The sequence below is a fragment of the Leopardus geoffroyi genome, chromosome B3 (assembly GCF_018350155.1).
Source record: "Leopardus geoffroyi isolate Oge1 chromosome B3, O.geoffroyi_Oge1_pat1.0, whole genome shotgun sequence".
NCBI lineage: Eukaryota > Metazoa > Chordata > Mammalia > Carnivora > Felidae > Leopardus > Leopardus geoffroyi.
The window spans coordinates 116,618,087-116,634,990 of NC_059337.1; the positions used below are offsets into that span (position 1 = coordinate 116,618,087).

The 16,904-nt window shown below is 34.3% G+C and overlaps 1 protein-coding gene across 8 annotated transcripts in view; it reads left to right on the plus strand.

Annotated features, from left to right (window-relative positions):
- PCNX1 (pecanex 1) overlaps positions 1 to 16,904 on the plus strand; it is a 166,495-nt gene that overhangs the window by 79,279 nt on the left and 70,312 nt on the right. For 6 of the 8 annotated variants that reach the window (XM_045451397.1, XM_045451400.1, XM_045451399.1 and 3 more), the window contains 2 exons: positions 2,195 to 2,379; positions 15,399 to 15,489. In XM_045451397.1, coding sequence (XP_045307353.1) covers positions 2,195 to 2,379; positions 15,399 to 15,489 — 276 coding nt within the window. The remainder of the gene's footprint in view (positions 1 to 2,194; positions 2,380 to 15,398; positions 15,490 to 16,904) is intronic. The other 2 variants (XM_045451401.1, XM_045451403.1) reach the window with 1 other exon arrangement.

Sequence of the window (16,904 nt, forward strand, 5' to 3'; positions counted from 1 at the left end):
TATTCTGGAATCGATTTTCATGCATTGCCTAATACTTTGGAAACCTTTTTGTATATATGGGTATGTTGAGGATTATTGTATTCTCAAATGTGTTCACATTAAAATACACCTAACTGCCATATAGCACCTTTGTTTTTGACTTTAAGTAAAAACAAAAAAGGACAGAAAGATTTGTTGAGTATATATTGTATAAAATTCTTCTGTCTTCCAATTCAGAATCGGAAGGGACATAGTACTTGAACTACTTAAAACACCTTTTTTGTCAGAATTTTCTCCCTTGTAAGATTTGGTCATTTTTGTAAGCTTTGTAAATAACTTTGGATTTTGAGGAAGAGTAACAGACTTATTATATATGTATGGAAAATACAACGATATTTGATTCCATTAATTCCCAAGATCATCTCTTGATTTATGTCAGTTGTGCAAATATCTACTCCAAAGGAGTTATTAAACGAATACCTTTATAGTTACAGCTTAAAAAAATAATGCAAGTAAGCATCAACAAGTCAACATTGTGTGGACTTGGTTTTTTCATGTGTTCCACACATTTCTCTGCTCTATTTAGAGTGTATACTTTTTGTTGGCTCTAAAAGAAGCCTGAACTATGAATGTTCCAGGCAGTAATGGTTAGTAGGACTTTCTGTGGTGGTAGAAAGATCTATATAATTAACACTGTCCAGTGTGGTGGACACTAACTACTAGCTTTTGCCCACTCCGGTAGCTCTTCACTACGGCAGCCACTAGCTACTTGGTGTGGCTCTTGAGCACTTGCAATGAGCTGGGTGGAACTGTGGAACTAAAATTTTAGTGTAGATAGTCACATGTGGTTACTTTATCAGACAGTGTGATTCCAAAGTGTATTCTGTTGCCATAACCACAGGCTTCAGCAACATAAGCAGTGTTTTCTACTTAGTCTTTTATTACATGGTTACTTTAAATTGCAGCTTTCTTCACTGTCCATAAGGATGAGTTTATTTTATAGGCATCAGAGAAATCATTGCATTGAATTCAGAACGTTAGAAAGAAGTTGGTACTCAAAAAAATGATAAAATAACTGAATAAGGCCATCCTATGCAGCAGTCTTGTTGTTGTTTACTCAAAGGTCTAATATAATAGCAATGCAGTTACTTTGAACATCATGTAGAGAATGACATATAATAATTATACTCAAAATATTTTCATGAGTTTCATTGATTTAAATTTGAGCATTAAGCACATTAAAATTCATAGTATTTTAAACATCTAAAATATAAAATGAGTTAAGAATATAAGAGTTTCTTAATTATAGATAATGTTTAGATATTTAGATTTGATAGTTTTAATAAATGGCAAGTCTATAACAAAATACTAATAATGTATTAACAGAATTCTGTAAGGTTTAAAAAAGACTGTAATATCCCTTGAGAAATTACAGGTTTCCAAAATATTTTTAAGATTTTCTAAAATGATGGGCTCTTGTTAATGAAATGATGAAATGGGTTGGAGAAGGTAATAACATGTATACAGAGCCTGTGTGGCTTTATTTAAAAAATATGCAGGCTTTTCATAGAAAAAATACTTTATAAATTAATCATACTTGCAGCATCCCAGCTGTCATTTGTATTTCACTCGGTTGAGTCGATGTTTGTTATTCCATTTCTCTTGCACTAGTTTGTGATTTTCTTTTGCTTGAAAATTGTCACCTTGGTAGCATTTGATAAGGATTCTTTGGTTTTCAGGTGCATAGAAACTTTGTTTTATTGTGAATTCGAGATGCCAGAATATTTGAAAGAACAATTCTAGAATTATAAAGGTTATAAAGAAAAGTGCATATTTAAACTGACAAAGAGGATTTATCTCTTGGGGACCAGCTACAACCCCCATATATAGTTAATGTGCTTGTTTTTCTTTGCTGCTTTCTTTTTCCTTACACTAGAATTTTGTTGGCTTGGGGTGGGGAAAAGTCACAGATTGGTTAGTTTACATATACATTAAATGTTTGCTGTGTTCATCACAATGACTCAGTTTTCTAAGGACCAGAAGATTTAAGACAGCAGTGTAATCTGTATATGTTACAAAGTTTGTTAGCTTTCTTAGGTTACATTGAAAAAATCAGGTTACATTTTGAAATCCATTTTCTATATTGACTTCATTCTAGCTGTTGTTTTTTTCTTTTCTTCCCTGTAATGTCTCCCCAATCCATGTTTTTTCCTAGCCTTCAAGATGGTCAGCAAGGCCAGCAGTCCACAGCCCAGGTCAAAGTCCAGTCCCGCCCCCCTTCCCAGGCTGCAGTGCTCAGTGCTAGTGCCTCCTTGCTGGTGAGAAATGGGAGTGTCCACTTAGAAGCATCACATGACAATGCATCTGCTGTAGGCGGCAGCAGTTTGCACGATGAACTTGGTATGCAGGCCTTATGTAATCTTGGTGATACAAAACTGTAATACAGCAGATGATGGGTAACAATGATTGCAATTTCTGTGAGACAGCTTCATTTGGAACTATGCATAAGAGCACTTTTTTATAGGATCTGTCCTATGTGTGAGGAAAATTTGACTTGCTTTCCCTTTTCGGTTTCTCTCAACTTTTACTGTTTTGTTTTGTTTTGTTGTTTTTAGCATATTATTGGTAGGTAGTTAAAAGTATTAATGTTCATGCTTTAGTGTTCTCTTAAAATGATTCGGGCAGTCCTGTTACTCGTTGGCACTTGTACTGTGTGGGGAAATGCTGATTTTTTGAAAAATGATTTTGATTAAATCTTAAATTCTTTGAATTTGCTGAATGTGCTGCAGGAAGGGCAAAAATACTTTCTGATGGTCTGTTGCTATGGAATCTTTCTTTTGGGTATTCTATATTTCATTTCAGTGTCTGTCACCTGAGATAGACTTACGTAATCCTAAATGCAGTACTCTGAGGACACCATGGCTCTATACTAATATCAATAAGTTCATTAAGTTTTTTCTTTTTCCTGTTAATATACCTATAAATATTAATATAAGTTATTAAGTAGTTTATTCTCAGAGGGGTGGTGTAGTTTAAAACCTCAGTAATGCATAGCCACTCAGATACCTCTTTTGTACCTTACAGACAGTATTTTATATTATACTTTGTATGTAAAATATATACAAAGTATATAAAATATAGAGTATTTTATTCTTTGGTTTCTATTTCTCTGTATAATCCATCTTGTGTTCAGAATGCAGATTAATAACAAGAAAATGAAAAATGAAGAGAATTTTGTTATTAAAAAATACACAGTTGAAAGCACCACATTTGCTCCCAGTGATTTTGTTTTGTTATAGCTGTGTTTCATTTATAGAGATGATAATCCACTTGGCACTTTGGCTAGAAGGATGTGTGGTATAAGGTGCCCGAATTAGATATAATAACGTTTCATATGCCATTTGTTGACATTTCCCATTTTGTAAAAATCCTTAGTTATAGAAAGTTAACAAGTAGACAAGCATATTGATGAAAATACTTATCCTTAGCAAATCTTACAGAAACCTGAAAATGGTCATCTAAGATATTTATGACATTGGCATATATAGTGATTTCTAAATAAAAAGAGAAGGCAATAAAACATTTTAATTTCAAAGTGCTTTTGCTTTTGAGTTTACAATTTGAAGAAGCAAGGGAGTTTATTAGGAGGGTCCTCAATTTGGTTACTTGCTTTGAATTAGAATGGTGATACTTTTTTAGTTACAAATAATATTCAGTTGATATCTTTTTATCGCTATTTCTCTCAGGTTCACTCAAAGTCCTTTGAACAGAGGATTTGTCAATTTGTGCATATGAAATTACAGTGGCCATCACCGTGGCCCATTCGGTTTGTGGTAGAAGCTTTGTGAAAATAAAAGGCTTAATTTTGACCCATTTTGGATTTTTAGACTTTTGCCAAATCAAACATAAAATGATGCGGTAGATGACTTTTCTCTGTAAAACCTAATTTGCCCAAAAACTTGCTAAGAAAGCCTTAATGGTAAAATCCCATTCTGAATCCACTTGCAGATTATTGAAAATATGTACATATGAACTCACCGGACAGTTCTAAAGGTAAAGTCTGGAGCGACTTTGGCATCTGTGGGTGAATATTCAGGATGTTGTCTTGAAATTTGGATTTTTTTTTCTTACCTGCCTTCTAATAGCTAGTTACTGGCCTGTGGGACCTGGCTGTGGCCAAATTGAATGTATTGTGATAATTAACACAAAACAAGCAATCAGTGGACAGTGTATACCTGTTCCATAGCATATAAAGTTGGCCAAAAAATATCCTGAAAATGAGCTACAGTTGAACTTAAAGGTATTGGTGGAGATACTGATTTTTATAATATATTCCACTAGAATATTTTTGTTACATAGTTTAATTTTCTTCATGATTATAATTAACAGTGGTAAGATAACTTTGGGTAAATGAATTTGGGTCCTGTATACTCAAATATGTTAAAGTGAGTGATGATATTCCCTAAAAACATGAAATATTTAGAAAGGATCGTTTCCTTCCAAATTTAGCTTCTTCGGTTGAAAAATTTTTAATGTACGATATTTACATATGAAAATGTGTACACATAATGCATTTATATAAAACACTCATACAAGCATACATATACATTCATACATATGTATGTTTGAGTGCATATAAATGTTTGCATATGTACACATATATACGTAATACTTGGTTGTTTACTTTAAACAGAGGAACAGCCTTTTTGGATTAAAGGAAACTTGCAGTCAGGCATTGTTTAATTCTAAGCCTGGGTACTTTTCCTTAACTGTTTTCTACATCTTTACTTTGTGGTATCATACTAGATAACCACAACTATAAACGACAGCCGTAAACCCATAAACCCATTATTTCTCTGTTGAATTTTAACTAGCGTGTCAGGGTTACCAGGTAACATTAGACATGGTGGAAAAATTCACCGAAGGTGGTATTTTAAGGATTTTATTAGTGGCTTTTTCAGCAGAAGAAAATGTATTTTCATCATAGGTACTCAGCAGGCATAATTGTTAATCATATTTAATTTCAAAGGCTGAATTTTAAGTATATAATTTAGAACCTAGTTGGAAAAATTTGTATGGTTTTCTTTCTTATTTATAGACTTCACCTCCATGCAAATTTAGTTAAAAAAAAAAAAAAAGATTCCAATGATGTGACAGATAAGTTTTAAAGTTAGCATCTTTGAAAAGGCAGTTAGTGTCTAAGAATTTCTCAAATCCTTCAGTGTAACATACCACTTTTTTTTTTTTTTAACCACATCTTAAGGGTTAAATTACCTCCTCACCAGTCTTCTAGGGGACTCCTTTCTTTGCAGTTGGTTTCCTACTATATTCTGAATTAAATTGCAGTTACACTAAATAAAATAAGCTGTGCTTAGTACCCAGATAAGTCACACGAGGGACTCTGAATTCACATAGCCTTAAAGTTCTATTTTTTTTTTAATCTATCAAGCTTTTTCTATAAAACTTGGCAATCACTTCTCAGTTTTATGCTAAACTCAGCTTTCTCTTGTAAATTTAGACTAATAAATTGATGTAATGATGCCTTTATAGTTGATAGTTAAATGCTTAATATGTGGCACATCTCAGAGGAAACATTCTAGATAAGGCCTGGTAAAACAGGAAAATTTACGTGTGTTTTTTTTCTGTGTATGAAATTAGTGGTGGTCGTTGGTGGAGATATGCTTTGAAAAATTATATGTACATAAAAAATAGTACATAAAACTTTCATGTAAAAAATAAACAAGAAATGAGGAAAAGTTTGTATCTATGTTTAAAATGTAAATATGAAATATATAAAAATCATAGGTGATATTCCTCTGACAGATATGTCTTCTTAATTTCATTAATGCATTCAAGGTTTAAAAAGTGATGACTGAACTTACTTTTCTGAGGCTTTCTTTTATTTCATTGCTATGCAAGGATTGACAAAGAAGGTATTCTTTGAGATAATCTGCTTTACTACAGAATTTATTAACTTGAAAGTGTGGTCAGCTCTAGAAAAAGACTTAAATCTGCTCGTACCCCACCCTCCCTATTGGCCTTTTTATTAAGTGGCTTATAGCAGCTATGCGTTGTTAAGCAGAAATATGATTTGGAGGCTTTAAAATTTTTTACTTTAAAAAGCGGGGCTCAGATGATCTATAATACTTTCATGATTTTTATTAGAGTTAGTCTTGGTGTTTAAAAAGGGTTATATGTATTATGCATTTTGTTATGTTATATGTCTTATGTTGTATGCCTTAACATTTTGTGCTACATTACAGATACTTTTTCTTACTATACAGAGATCAGAGGGCTATGGGACCTTGGAGTTTATACGTCAGTGCCCTATGTTATGGCAGATCATTTTCATTCATCTAAACAAAAAGTTATGTTCTTTTTGCAGCGGCCTCGATCTTTTATTGATATTTTCGAATACAAAAAAAGCTGCATTTTTTATTGAGGGGAGTGCGACAGAAAATATATACAAATGAAAGCAAAATGTTTATTTTTATTGAAGCAATAAAGATCCTTTATTATTATCTAAAAGGAAGAAGTGTGAAGTTTGGGGATATTTTCTTCATTTTGATAAATTAGAATGTATTTTTCTCATTCTTGTAACAAATACAAGTTTAGAACTATTAGAAACTATAATGAAAATTAAGTGATCTATAATTTTATCACTTAGAGATACTCAATTTTGAAATTTATAATTTTTTCCTCCCTGTCTTTTTTAATGCACACATTTTGTGTACTTTCCTGAAACGGAATTGGGATCATGGTGGGTGACTTGGTGCTACTGTATGAGTTTTGTATCTTGCTTTTTTCACTTAGCATGTATGTTATTTATCCATATTATTAATTGTTCTTTAACTTGTTTGTAAGTGATGGCATAATATCTTATCTCTGAAATCTCCATGAAAGGGAGTAGGATGTAGTGGACTCCGTAGTCAGACTTCATGTCTTCCAGTCCACACTCTACTGCTTATGAGCTGTGTGGCCTTGGGCAAGTTATTTTCTCCCTGTGCGTCAGTTCCCTAATTTATCAAATTAATAACAGTATCTACTTCATAGGTCTATAATGAGGATCGTATCTATTAAAATGTGCAAAGCAATTAAAACAGTGCCTGGCAATAATAAGTCAATTACATAAATAATCATTGCTATCATCATTATTAACATTATTATGTAATTATAGTTTATTTAAACTAAGTTTAAGTTAAACTAAGTTTAAGTTAAACTTGATTAATATATGCATTAGCTGAAATACAGGTTGGGTTCTTCAATGGAGGACAACCCTCCTCCCCCAGCCCCTCACCAATCAGTGACTAAAATAAAAGAGAAGTTTACCTGTCTCTCTAACAGTCTCACAGGAGCTGTCCCTAGCAGGGGGGTTGGTTCTGTTATCTTCCATGTGTGGCTTCCCTGCTGGTCCATACTGGCTGCTCCACTTGTTGTCAACAAATGTCATTTGTCTGAAAAGCAGGAAGGGGGGGGGGTGTTGCTAAAAAGTAAGGACAGTTAGTCTTTATCTTTCAGATTGCAACTTGAGAAATGTGCCTGTCACTTTCTCCCACTTCCCTTGGGCCCATACATAGTCACATGGCAACTTCTAGCTGCAAGAGAGGTTAGGAAATGTCTCTAATTAGGTGAACATAGGCCCAGCTGAAATTCAATGAGGGGAAGGTCCTATTAATACAAGGAATAAGGAAAGGATGAATACTGGAGGTCAGTCTTCAGTCTTTGCTACATTAAGCACTTCACATCAATAAGATAAAGATTAGTAACTAGAAAAGTTGAAATACTAGTTGAAATACAGTCACAGACAAACAGTTCAAGTTTACTCATAATTTTTTCAAATTTATGTATCTATTTTATTTTATTTTTTAATAATTTTTTTAATGTTTATTTATTTTTGAGACAGAGGGAGACAGAGTGTTAGTGGGGGAGGGGCAGAGAGAGAGGGAGACACAGAATCTGAAACAGGCTCCAGGCTCTGAGCTGTCAGCACAGAGCCCGATGTGGGGCTCGAACCCACAAACTGTGAGATCATGACCTGAGCCAAAGTCAGGCACTCAATAGACTGAGCCACCCAGGCGCCTGTACTCATAATTTTTTAAATTGCAGATTAAAAACAAGGTGAGATCTTTTTCATCTTTGTGTAATGTATCTATTATTGGAAAAAGTCTGAAGATTGAATGTTTTTAGAGAGCAGTTTAGAACTGTAGACCAGGGGCGCCTGGGTGGCGCAGTCGGTTAAGCGTCCGACTTCAGCCAGGTCACGATCTCGCGGTCCGTGAGTTCGAGCCCCACGTCGGGCTCTGTGCTGGCAGCTCAGAGCCTGGAGCCTGCTTCCGATTCTGTGTCTCCCTCTCTCTGACCCTCCCCCGTTCATGCTCTATCTCTCTCTGTCCCAAAAATAAATAAACGTTGAAAAAAAAAATTAAAAAAAAAAAAGAACTGTAGACCAAAAATGCCTATAGCTTTTAGTACTCAAAATTTGCGAACTTGAAAAGATATATGTACGTGGATATTCATTATAACATTGTTTGTAATTTTGACAAACTTTAAACAGTCTAAATCTCTTGTTATTAGAGAACCTCTAAAAGAAACGATAGTACATAAACAGTATAATATTTAGAACTTGATGCATCTTTATTGTTTTCAAAAATTTTTAATGTTTATTTATTTTTGAGAGAGAGAGAGAGTGTGTGTGTAAATGGATGAGAGGCAGAGAGAAAGGGAGACACAGAATCCGAAGCAGGCTCCAGGCTTTGAGCTATCAACACAGAACGCGATATGGGGCTCGAACCCACAAACTGTGAGATCATGACCTGAGCTGAATTCAGAGGGTTAATGGACAGGGCCACCAAGGCAACGTATGCATCTTTATTATTGACATGAAAAGTTAAACTAGTTAGTAAGCAAAAGAAGTAAATTTTAGAATGTGTATGAGGATAGTGATCCAATTGTCTTAGGACAAATGTACATAAAAATTGTTCAGAAGAACACAGTGGCTGTCTCTGGGAGAGTAGGGAACTTTTCTTCATTTTATGTACTACTTTTGAATCTGATGTGTAGTATTTTTTTTAAATGAACCACAAAAAGAAAACAACAAATATCACTCACTCTTGATTTATATTTTGTAGAAATTCCACTGATTACATGCTGTCTCACGTTCCTCCATCTACTTAGACTCTTAACCTGACTAGTCTTTTTTTTCTTCTTTGTTTTAAAATCAACTTTTTGATATATAATTTAGGTATGATAAATTGCATCCATTTAACATGTACAGTTGGTTGAGTTGTAACAGATGTGCACACCTGTGAAATGCTACAATCCAGATACAGAACATTTCATTGTCTTTAAAAGATTCTTTGTTGCCCCCATTGCAGCCCATCCTTCCCCCGCCCCTGGCCACAGGCAGCCACTGCATATTCTATGTCATCATGGTTCTCCCTCTTCTAGAAGTTCATATACATGCAGTTGTAATGTGGCCTTTTGCACTTAGTAATGTTTTTAGTTCATCACGTTGCATGGGTTAGTTTATTCTTGTTTTGTGCTGAATATTATTCCATTGCGCAAGTGTGTGTATATTGTGTATCCATTCATCTGATAGATGTTTGTGTTATTTCCAGGTTTTGGCCTTGTTAGTAAAACTTTTCAAAAGTGGTTTTACATTCACACCAGCAGTGTATGTGAGTTGCGCTCATTCCCATTCTTGTCCCCATTTGCTATTGCTGGCCTTTAAAATTTTAACCCTAACGGTTGTATCTCATTGTGGTTTTAAATTTACATTTTCTCTTATGACTATTGATCTTTTTTTTTTTTTTTTGTGATGTGTGTCCAAATAATTTGATCACTTTTAAAATTGGGTTGGTTGTATTATTTTTGAGGTGTAAGAGTTTTTGTGATATTTTAGACATAACTAATTTGTCAGATACAAATCACAAATATTTTCTCCCATTCTGTGGCTTGCCTTTTTGTTTATTACCTTGTCATTTGTAATGTCATCAGTATCACTGTCCTGTTGTAGATTTTACCAAGATGAGGTTGTCCCTTTGAAAGAAAATGTGAGCAGATAATGAAATCATAGCAGAATATGAACTTGCGCATTCACTTTTGGAAGGTTCACCTGATCTGGGGATTAGGCAGTAAGAGTGAAACTTAATGAATGAAGGCATGTGGTGTTAAGTCAGTACTAGAGGACATTGGCCACGTCAGTAAAAGAGACCAGTATGTACACCTATTTTATTGTTGCCGAGCAGTAGAGACATTGGTCTTTTCGTACCAGTTCTCAAAACCTCTCTTCTAAACCAACTTTTCTTCTCATACCTGTTCTTTTCTGTACTCTCTTGTTTAAAAAAACAAAAACAAAAACAAACTAGCACAGTGGTGAACATTCCAGGAAGAAGGATTGGTTCTCAGTATTGAAACATTTATTTTTATTTTTTATTTTTTAAGTCTATTTTTAATATTTATTTAGAGAGAGAGTGAGCAGGGGATGTGCACAGGGAGAGGGAGACAGAATCCCAAGCAGGCTCTGTGTTGTCAGTGTGACATGGGGCTTGATCTCCCGAACCATGACCTGAGCCAAGATCAAGAGTTGGAAGCTTAACCGGCTGAGCCACCCTAGCACCCCTCAGTATTGAAACTTTTAATTACAAATAGCATAGTGCCTTGATTACCATTCTAGTACATTTTTTTGGTCCAGGAGAGGAGTTGGCAAACTATGGCCTGTGGGGGAAATCCATCCAGCTTGATGCTTGTTGATATAAATAAAGTAAAATAAATACATATTTATGTTACATGTTTTCTGTGGCTGCTTTCATGCTACAGTGGTAGTCTTTTTTTTTTTTTAATTTTTTTTTAACGTTTATTTATTTTTGAGACAGAGAGAGACAGAGCATGAACAGAGGAGGGTCAGAGAGAGAGGGAGACACAGAATCTGAAACAGGCTCCAGGCTCTGAGCTGTCAGCACAGAGCTCTATGCGGGGCTCGAACTCACTGACCGTGAGATTATGACCTGAGCCGAAGTCGGATGTTTAACCGACCGAGCCACCCAGGCGCCCCTACAGTGGTAGTCTTGAATTGTTGTAACTATCTGACCCACAAAGCCTAAAATACTTATTTTCTGGCCTTGTATAGAAAAAGTTTGCCCACCCTGTACTATATGCAGAAATAAAATGAGTCACTTCTGCCTGGCGAAAACTCAACGTTTTCTCGGAGACTCATAGGTACCACTCGTGACAATAAGGGTGGCACCATCCAAGACACTGGCGCTAGTCTTAAAAGTCTTTCTCTACCACATTCATTGAGATAGCATTGTGAACACAGTATTCATCACATCAGAAATAAGCACTTTCTGTAGAGTACTTAACTTACCCATGTGGATGCATGTGGTCCTCCAAGAGCCTTCTAAAAAAGCACTTTATAAAGCTGCTTCCCTTGTGTCTGGCTTTGCTCTCATAGCCCTTGCCTGCCCTAAGAGTTAATACTTGAGAAGAGAGACCTCAATTAACAGTGTACCAGAATTAGGCCTAGTGGGAGAAGGGTCCACAGAAGGAAATCAAGATTAATTTCCAAGGCCTCTGTTGTTGGTACTGGGAGGATTAGAAGAATCCTACAGAAGATCTGTCCTAGTAACTACCTCTTGCCAAGGTACATGAGTAAAATGAGTAGCATCAAGAATGCAACAGGAGTTTTTTAGTCGAGTGAACAATCTTTATACACTTTGTGCTGTGTAGCAAGGACTTAGGAGTTAGAGAATACCATTAATTTCTCATGTCTTTTATCAGGGTCTTGCCCCTGTCTATTTTGAGTTTATCTGCTGCACCATTCATGGCTTCAGGGAAGTGTTTGAAGGGTCCTTTTCTTTAAATCAGTATCTCGTTTTATTCATCTTCCTGTTATTCATCACTTATTTATTGATTTTTGGTTATTTGAAATTCTCCTACCTAAAAAAAATGGTTTTGTGTAATAAAATGTAATTTTTATAGGCAATAGCAATCAATTCAATGTTCAAAACTGAGAAATACCAGGTACGTTAACTTTTTCCCCCCTTAATCTCTAGATGCTATCTCATGGCCAATATCATTAAGCCTGAAATTCCAGCCGCCAGTCTTATTTTGTCAGAAAGTAATTGTTTTCTTTTAAAATCATGACAGAGCCATTCTGTTAGATATAACTAATTATTACCTGGGAGTTGAATATGTTGAGATGACTTAGTTTTTAATCATAATTCATGTGAGAAGGACACATTTCATTGTTGTTCTTCTCAATTTATATTGATCAGAAAAAGTCAATACTTATAGTATTTTTCTTGATACAGGATAATATAAAAATAGGATTATTAATAAGGGCACATTTTACTTTGGACCTAAAGGGTAACTACATCATGGTTTTGATTTTAAATGAGATATATATAAATTTGATATGTATGCTGAGGATCTTCGTACAGATTTAGGATATTCTTAATCTTTATTTAACCAATAGTAATATATACTTATTTCTGTTTTGGTTATTTTTGAAGATGCTTTTAGTAGACTATTGTACCTTAAAATATTACGAAGTTTTTCACCAAGACCTTAAGCTAAACGGTTTCTAGTATAATTTTTCCTGAGTTGTTTATCCTCTGAATAAAATTTGTTTCTTTTCAAGGGCTAACTAGTTGCCAGGCCCAAAGGTATAAGAGGAGACCTAGAATCTGTTATTTTGGTGGAGTTACATTAGGAAAATACCAGGAAGCCTTAATACACTGTCAGCCTTTTCTGACCTGAACATGTTTTTTTTTTTTTTTTTGACCTGAACGTGTTCTTAAAATTAGTATGTAGACAAAGCCTCTTAGGGGGGAAATAAATCAAAGTTGAAGTCATTGCACATTTGTTAAAATTATAGCCTCCTTTCTCATAGACATGTTTTATGCTTTGCTAAATTTCTAAAATTTATAACTTGTTAGTCATTGGTTTGTAAAGAAGCATTCAGAGTTCTTGATTTATATAGTAATAAAACTACTCAATTTTTCCAGCCTTCTTTGTGTAAAGAGCTTTTTGAAGGGCGTGCTTTCTTTTTACGTTTCTATTTATTTAATGTGCAGCTATTTACATTTTATAACAGACATCTATACATAAAGGAGAGTATAGTTGTATAATGACTTAAGGTTCTTTGTTCCATTTGATAATTACAAAGAATAAGATCTTTAGTTGATTTCAGTTGCATATAAATGTCATATTCAGTATTCCCAAAACAGAACTTGTATTATTAAAAATTCCACGGAATGCTTAAATATATTCAGAATATATTCCAATAATTTAAATTCTATTGAATATAATATTATTTGTAAAATACACATTATATGACATAAAATGTCATATTCAGTATTCCCAAAACAGAACTTGTATTATTAAAAATTCCACGGAATGCTTAAATATATTCAGAATATATTCCAATAATTTAAATTCTATTGAGTATAATATTATTTGTAAAATACACATTATATGACATAAATACTTATGTTTATCCATTCCATTCTTACTGGATTTCACACATAGCTTCCAAGCCCTCCTAGCTCTTTGTTACTCTGTGATTTACTCACTTGCATGGGTTTATAATTATTCTGCATTTATGCCATGTGTAATTTTGATCTGATGTTTCTTTTTTCTATTAATGTAAGCTATTTATAGTAGCACAGCCAATTTTTCATTTGCCATGATAAATGAGGAAAGAGCACAACGTAAAAAATTACAATTTAAAAATAATTTTGAGATCTCGGTCAAGCCAGTATTTTTGTTTAGGTTTTTTCTTCGCTAACAATTTCTGCAGCCACTGTACCACTTCAAAAAGTATTTCAGCAATACACCTAAGAAGAAGCCAGATGGACAGCTTGTATTATTTCATTTTAGTTGATGAATCTGGTTTGTGTTAGAAGTGCTGAGTGAATGATTCATGACTAGAAGATGAGGGTGGCACGTGGAGGTGACAAAAAGCAGAGTTTTAGATAATCCACATGCTGAATAATCCTCCCTTGAGAAACAGCAAATGAAATAAACATTTCACAGAATGCTTTTTTTCTCACTTGTCATAAGAATATATTTTTCTGAGAAAAATGCTACTACAGAAAACACCATAATAAAATACATATTCTGTATGATCCATAGAAAGCACTCAACTAATCCTACTTAATAAAGAACTTCTCAGATTCTGATCCTTTTAAAGTATGAAGTGATTGTTGAGATGTTTTGCGAACCCTTAGTTATAGTATTAGTACATCCTGGGGTCTTTTATTGTTACTTTTCAGGCATTTCACGTATATAAAAATGGTCATACCATGTTTACATTGTAGTCATGGGAGAGAAATCGTTTAGCCCTGCCATCTAGTTGAAATTGCCCTGAAGATTCCTCCTATTCATAAACAATCAAGATGCAGCCTGGACTAAGTCCCAAATGGTTGCAGAGTTCTGTACCTCATTTCATTGTCCTACTGGAAATTTATATTCATTTATTTCTGCTCCCTACCCACTACTGAGAGGGCTAACATAGGTTGTCAAGGTGAGGAATGCATTTCAGACAGTCTCCAGATTTTTAAAATTTCAAAATCAGAAATCATTTTATCTTATAGAGTTCATTTTAAGAGTTCTTTAAACCTGCATTCCTTTGCAACCAATATCATTTCCAAACCTTTTATTGGCTTTGTGGAGATATTTGGCTACAGCTAATGGTGTTCTTAAATTTTTTCAGAGAGTTCTTGTAGACTCATGCAACCAGTAATGTTCATTAAATACTGTGATTTAATTATTACCAACATTATACTTCATTCATTGAACTTCTTAGATCCATTTGGACACTTCATTTTTTCTTAAAAAACGCAACATGATGGGTATTAAGGAGGGGACTCGTGATGAGCACTGGGTGTTGTATGTAAGTGATGAATAACTAAATTCTATACCTGAAACTAATATTACATTGTATGTGGAGTTAAAAAAAACCCAAAACAAGAAACGAACCCAAAACTCTGTGAAGGTAATCTCAGAAATTTGCCGTCTTGCAGTTTGAGTGATCTTAAAACTTCAGCGGCTTTCCAAATGGCCACTCACCACTTGCAAAGTGGTCAGGTGACTTTTAAACAACGTTAAATTCATTCATGTGATTACTTCAATTGAGAATGCCCTGAGAGGAGAAAAGAGGAAACTGGATTGCAAAGCTGACTTAAATCCCTTACTGTTAAAACCTGATTATGTATGTTGACATTTTGCCCCACTGTTCAGCATTCCTTTTCAGTTCACATCATGCTGAATTCCATGCAGATCATTGTTTTTAGAATATTTTGGAAAAAGGTTACAGTACATTTTCTTAAATTGTAACAAGTTTGAAATTTAGTGTTTTATGATGGAAAATTTTTGAGTATTCTAATGGCTTTTTAAAAAAATCATTTATTTGCTAGGTAAGTTCTCTTCTACGCTTTATGAGACTGGTGGCTGTGATATGTCACTTGTGAATTTTGAACCGGCAGCAAGAAGAGCATCTAATATCTGGTATGTGTGAAGTCCTATTAGGAGAGCGTATGTACTTGCATATATTTGCCATGTTTAAAGCTTTGAAGCCTTGCGATGGAAAAGTGCTTTTGAAAATATTTGTTCATATTGGCTTAAATAATTTTGTCATTGTGTATTTGTCTCCAAAGATGTAAGGTAGAATTTATTGCTCTGGAAAAAAAGAAAGCATTATTCTTAAAATGAAAGCTGTTCTGTATTTTAAATAATTAAGTAAGAATTCCCTGTGGATCTTACAGTGGGATAGTGGTTTCCCACAATTTCAAGTTTAACTCTAGATTTCATGCTACACACACACACACACACACACACACACACTGCATGATGTATAAAAAAGCTTCTTAAAGCTTATTAGGAAAATAATTATACTACTAACTTCAAACTCATCAGGTCTCTTTGTAATTGAAAAATTTTATTTCTTCATAAGGGTTTTTTGATCGTGTCTTTTTACATGATCATCTTTCCTTGTGTTTTGAAATTTATTTATCACCAATAAGAAAGAGGAATTTCATAAAACATGGGTCATCTGTTATATTTAGTTTCTTTTCTCTCCTTCCCTTAGGAAGAAATTACACTGTAAGATAAGGGAGAAATTAGGAGAAAAGCAAATAAGAACTAGAAATCTTGATGGCATAATCAGTTCTAATGTAGAGTGTATTAGATTTTTTTCTTAAATTCTAATATTATTCATCTATTCAGGTTGCTGTCTTGAGGTCCATTAGTGACTGATTAGCTCATTTTTTTCACAGGGGTCATTTTATTTGATTCCTATTTTAGGGCTTGTTTAATAATGGGACACACCTATTTAAATATTACACATGTATGTATGGGCAGTTCACTTAGTTTTTTAAAGTTCTTAGGGGCCATTAATTTTTTTTTTATTAATGCTTATTTATATTTGAGAGAGAATGTGCGAGTGGGGGAGGGGCAGAGAGAGTTGGAGACAGAATCTGAACCTGGCTCCAGGTTCTGAGCTGTCAGCACAGAGCCCAACGCGGGGCTCAAACCCACGAACTGTGAGATTATGACCTGAACCAAAGTCGGCTGCTTAACCAACTGAGCCACCCAGGTGCCCCATAGGGGTCTTTTAAAGCAATAGGATCTTGTAGTCACTTAGCTTAATCCACTGAAAAGATAGAACATGTAGAAAACTATACTCACCCAGCTCCTTTAGTCCAGTTTTGGAACTGATCCTGTTGAGAATGACCAGCTTGGAGTGTTAGGTGATTTTGTAATAGTAGAAACAATAGAAAGAGGGAGCAATGGAAACAATTATGTTTAATATAATTTAAGAATGATTCCTTACAGCATCAATGTGGTAAGGTCTCAAGTTTCAAAAATGAAACTTGACTGTGGAAACAGATTTGTCACATTCTAGGCTGTTATATTATAGCTTA